We start from the raw sequence: 4,946 nt of genomic DNA, 5'->3' as shown, positions 1-4,946 counted from the left end.
TTTGGGGATGGGGGAATGAAGGAGGAAAGGGGGGGGGGGGGAACCAACTTGTCACTGCACACATCCACACATTCATTAATGTGCTTTAGGTAATGCGCATTAAATCTAGTTCCTCCATTATGAGGTACTAGAAAAATGTGCATTAGCCTATTTTAATGTGCATTAGCTAAAGGGCATGGCTTTGTTTTGTGGTGCTTTAATGCACATTAAAATAAACCAGTGCCCATTAAAGCACATGTGTAGGCACACCCCAAAGGAGTGCCACAGGCCTAGTTACCTTGTTCAGGTTGAGTGAAAAAAAAATCCAAACAGAATAAATAATGAAAAATACTTTAATTATAAACAGTTCTTATGAGTTTAACAATTCAAGGTAACCTTGGTATCAAAAGAGGGAGTCCATTTTCTTAAAAGAGGCTGGATTCCTTATTCTCTTTACCCCCTTATTCCTAACTGAGACCAAACTCTCATTAACTTCAGTGAGCCAGGACTTTGACTTGCATTAAACTTGACAACCGACCCTTTAAATAGATTAAACCGAATTTGAATCCAAGTGCCAGGTAATTTACAGAGCACAGGCAACCAGAAGCAGCCAACTCCAGATAGAAGAATGGCTCCTACTTCCACTGGAGTCTCACTCTGATCCACAATGCTGAATCAGGGTAAGAGGGCACCATTCATTACATCAGATCCATTTAAAATATGGAGCAACATCACTCTCACTCAAAGAGAGACAACCTCTCCCAGATCTTCCAAAGATGAATGCTGATGGTATCTGCTAACACGGATTCCCTCTTAAAGGACAAACTTACTTTACAGGCTTTCTACATGGCTTTAATTGCTCATGGATCTAGGTGTTGTGGCTCTTACCTGATTCAGTATTAAACGCCACTGTATTGCTGCTTGGACCTTCACCGAGAGGGTTCCTGGGTTTCACCTGGAATTCATAGCTGGGGGATAGAAATAGCAAATAAACAACATTGCACAGTGCTTGTGTCTGTTCTGGGAAAGTAAATTCTCCTCCTGGACACCTCTGCTGGTGCTGTTAGCTTCCTGGACAAGCATACCAAACTACAGAATCATAGGGAAGTAGGACTGGAAGAGACCTGCAGAGATCAGCATCATCCCCATCCAAACCATCCTATATAAGTCCATAATCTAAACTCTTCATAAAGCTGTCAACCCTGGCACAACACAAGATGCAACACCCTAACCTGCCACAGGTAAAGCAGGGGAACCACAGCAACCAATATCCTGCTTTTATAAAAGATTATTAATATATGCACAAGAGATCCCAGGTAGAAGACCATACCCCCTGCTCCAGGGCAAGGGAAAAACCTCCACAGTCTGTACCAATCTGACCATGAGGTACTGGTCAGGGTCAGAAAACATTTAGACCTACTAATAAAACTCCTCAATGACTTCAAATGATACTCCTTTAATCACAGGTTGCTTGGAGTAGAGTAAGAATGGCAGCTGCTGCCAACCAACAGCATCTTAGGAGGTAAACCCACTCTTTACAACTGATTATGTTATACCTTTCTCATATAGTTAGTCTATAGGGTGCACCTAACTTCAGACTAACACAGCTAACTTCTGCCAACCCAGTACCTGCAGCCACTGTTGCTGGTCTGGTCACTGCTGCCACCTGTGCTGCCTGGGGCACAGGCCCTGGTTATTGCACCTCTGTTTGTTAATGATCATTTCAGTGCTTCTGTGGTGTCTCTTTCACCCTGCTAGGGGAGGTATGCAGGTGTGGTGATAAGTAATGAGAACAACCAGACTCTCCGAAGAGGTTGCTGATGGAAGTGCACAGTTGCTTTTTGATATTTCCCCCTTCTCCATTCACAAAAACACCTCCCCCACCCCAATTCTGTTTCTCCCAAGCCCTCCAATAGTGAGGAAGGGGAGACAGGGGCTGCTGCATGGAGCACGTGCTTTCCAAGAGGCAGGGCAGGAAGGCTCAGCCAAGGGACAACTCCAATTGGCTAAATGTAACTCAGTGCTCACTCTCCAGACTCATAAAAATGTGTCCTGCTGGGGAATGTCTCTGTCTCATCCTTCACCACAGAAATATTTTATGGCTCCAACCTATGCTCCAGTATCTCCTGAATGCTCTTCCCCATGGCTGGGAAGCATGAAGGAGAAGCTGAACAAGGTTGGAAACAATAATAATACTATCCCAGCCAGACTCTTTTGCTGAGGCTCTTCGCCTGCTTCAGGTCACTTCTACAAGTTACATTTTCTGTGAGGTTGGGCCCCTGGAAGCACTCTAGAGGTGTGACATAACACTCATGCACAGCTGAAGAGTGCTTTTAAAATGGCTGATCACACGAAAAATTAACCCTCAATAAATCAGCTATTAACTGAAGGTGCTTTAGAACAGAGCGCCGCCTTAAGGAACTTGTGCTCCCCTGAGGGTTAATTTTTAGTGCCTTCGTGGGGCTGAGCTGGTGCTCACGTGGGCAAGCACCAGCACAGTCCTGTTCCCAGAGCTGTTAGTGTGGGAGAGAGGGGCAGGGAAGGAGAGAAGCATGTAGATGCCAGCTGGGATTTGCCTGGATGGAGCTGGAGGGATGGGGGAAGGGTGCAACACAGCTCCCTTGCCTCGTGGGTGCCCCAGCTACCCCACCTGGTGCACTGGAGGGAGCTGGGCCGGGCCTATGAGGCAAGGGGAATTCATTCTACTCCATCCCCCCGAGCTGTAGCTACAGCAAAGCCAAGCCAGCAACTGCTGACACTGGCAAGAGGCCCAGCTTCCCTCAACACCCCGGTCAGGGTAGCTGAGGGTGGGGCCTACAAGGCAATGGGGCTCCATTCCACCCTGCTCCACCTCCAGCTCCAGCCAAGCAAAACTCAGTTAGCACCTGTGTGCTACTCCCTCCCCTACCTCCCCCCCTAACCTTTCCTTTCCCTTCCCCACTGACACAGCCCCAGAGCTGGGGGTGCAGTTGGGCCTGGGGAGAGGGGTGGTTTAGCAGCCTCCTCAGAGGCATCTGGAGCGCCTCCACCTGCTGGCCAGGGCCACAGAAGGCAGGCTTAAGCCCACCAACCCAACAGGTGAGTGTCTGTTGGGTCAGGGAGAGGAGGGGGAGGGCTCTAACTCATGGCACTTTGTGTAAAGTGCCATGAGTTAGAGCACAGCCCCTAAACATCTGCACACACACTCAGTCTGGTCAGGTTCTGAGGAAAAGGGAAGGCTCAAGTGCAGAGTGTAAACATGCTACTAATGCTCTCATGCTACTACATCAGGAGGAGGAAGAGCACTGGGTCTGGACTGAATGTTATCTTGAACAATTAAATGTTGCTCTTGACTTACAAAGAATCAATTATGAATGGTTCATAGGTTCATAGGTAGTAGGGTTAGAAGGGACCTGAACAGATTATCAAGTCCAACTCCCTGCCATGGGCAGGAATGAATACTGGGCTCATATGACTCCTGGTAAGTTTAAGCTCATATGACCGCAGCTAGATAATTATCAAGCCTCCTTTTAAAGACACCTAAGGTAAGAGCCAGCACCGCTTTCCTTGGAAGCTGGTTCCAGATCCTGGCCACTCTGACTGTGAAGTAGTGCCTCCTGATGTCTAGCCTGAACCTACTGTCAATCAACTTCTGGCTGTTATTCCTTGATAAGTGGGTACTTGGCTGATTTACTATTGCATTGTGAAATGTTGCTGAGGGAGTTTCCTTTCCACATTTCAACTTGCTAAGAGCTCAGATCAGAAGGGACAACATTTAAAACAAAGTCACTCTTCACATGTTATGATGGTAAACTCTTCATTTCAAAGTTCCCCACAAAGGGCACATCCCCATGAGTGTGCACATGCAGTTTGCCATGCCACAAACTTATCTGTGGTGCTGCAAACTGCATGTGTGCAGCAGTTTTTTTTTCACACCAGGAGATCCCAGTGTCAAAAAAAAAACCATGCCTGAAAAAAATGGGGGGGCACATGTGGCTGCAGCATGCGCTGCCCAAAACCAGAGCCTGGCTAGCCAGAGCCATGCTCCAGCTGCTGGTCAGGCTCTGTGTGTCTGGATTGCTGCTAGTGCAGCCCCGGGAGGCCCCCAGGACCTCAGGTAAGGCTTCTGGGGCCACCCCAGGTGCTGGCCTCAGCCTCCCCTACCCCACCTGGGGCAATTTGCGATGCACCAGAGCATATGTACAGGGGTGTACCTGGGGACAAATAACAGTGGCACAAATATGTGCTGCTGCTAGTTGTCCCCAAGAAAATGTACATTCCTGCTTACGGGAACATGCCCAGAGAGACTGTGGAATTGCCAACTGAGGGAGGGTTGGTTTTGGAAGACCTGAATCAGAACTTCCTAGACCTTAAATGTTAGAAGCTGCAAGTGAGAGAACAATGGAAAAAAACCTGGTCATACCAAGTTCACTCTCCCTTTCAATATCCACTCTCTGCCACATTGTGATACAGGAGACTGGGAAAGATGGGCCTATGGTCTGATGCAGTATATGACATTCTTATGTTCCTGTGTTCTTATGAGCAGGATGCAGATTAACTTCCATTTGGACTTTCTAGCTAAACATCCAGAGATGGTCTCTCAAGGCTGCTTGAAAAGACCATTTTATTTTTACTAACTTTAATGCTTGCACTGACACTTAGATCAATTTCTAGAAATCCAGGCCATCCTGAGTACTCTGTAGGGCAAAGAAATGTGGACATCCACAAACACCTGCCTAATTTTATAAACAAGGAAATGAGTTTCAGAGGCGGTATTTGCATGTGCATTTACACTGACTTAAATTTACTGCGCAGTAAGAACAAATAGGCCACCATCTACATATGTTAAAGCACATTAACACTGTGTGTGGACTGACGTGGGATTAAAGTTAGTCCCAAGTTAATCCACACACACAGTGTTACTGTTCAGTAACACCTTACTATCAGGTGTTACTGAACACATATATTACTGCACAGTAACTAATCGA

At 47.0% G+C, this 4,946-nt stretch overlaps 1 protein-coding gene and 1 long non-coding RNA gene across 9 annotated transcripts in view; one reads left to right on the top strand and one right to left on the bottom strand.

Moving 5' to 3' along the window:
* Window positions 1-4,946, bottom strand: part of ABI3BP (ABI family member 3 binding protein) — a 392,420-nt gene that overhangs the window by 15,617 nt on the left and 371,857 nt on the right. For all 8 annotated transcript variants that reach the window (XM_019523725.1, XM_019523728.1, XM_019523731.1 and 5 more), the window contains one exon: window positions 868-947. In XM_019523725.1, coding sequence (XP_019379270.1) covers window positions 868-947 — 80 coding nt within the window. The remainder of the gene's footprint in view (window positions 1-867; window positions 948-4,946) is intronic.
* LOC109302175 overlaps window positions 1-4,946 on the top strand; it is a 29,644-nt gene that overhangs the window by 3,687 nt on the left and 21,011 nt on the right. The window contains exon 2 of the long non-coding RNA XR_002098722.1: window positions 4,356-4,465. This is a non-coding gene — a long non-coding RNA (uncharacterized LOC109302175). The remainder of the gene's footprint in view (window positions 1-4,355; window positions 4,466-4,946) is intronic.

This window comes from Gavialis gangeticus, unplaced genomic scaffold, assembly GCF_001723915.1.
Source record: "Gavialis gangeticus isolate Ggan-Ray unplaced genomic scaffold, GavGan_comp1, whole genome shotgun sequence".
Classification (NCBI taxonomy): domain Eukaryota; kingdom Metazoa; phylum Chordata; order Crocodylia; family Gavialidae; genus Gavialis; species Gavialis gangeticus.
Note: the sequence above shows the minus strand (reverse complement) of the source record. Positions and strands in the feature narration are given on the sequence as shown.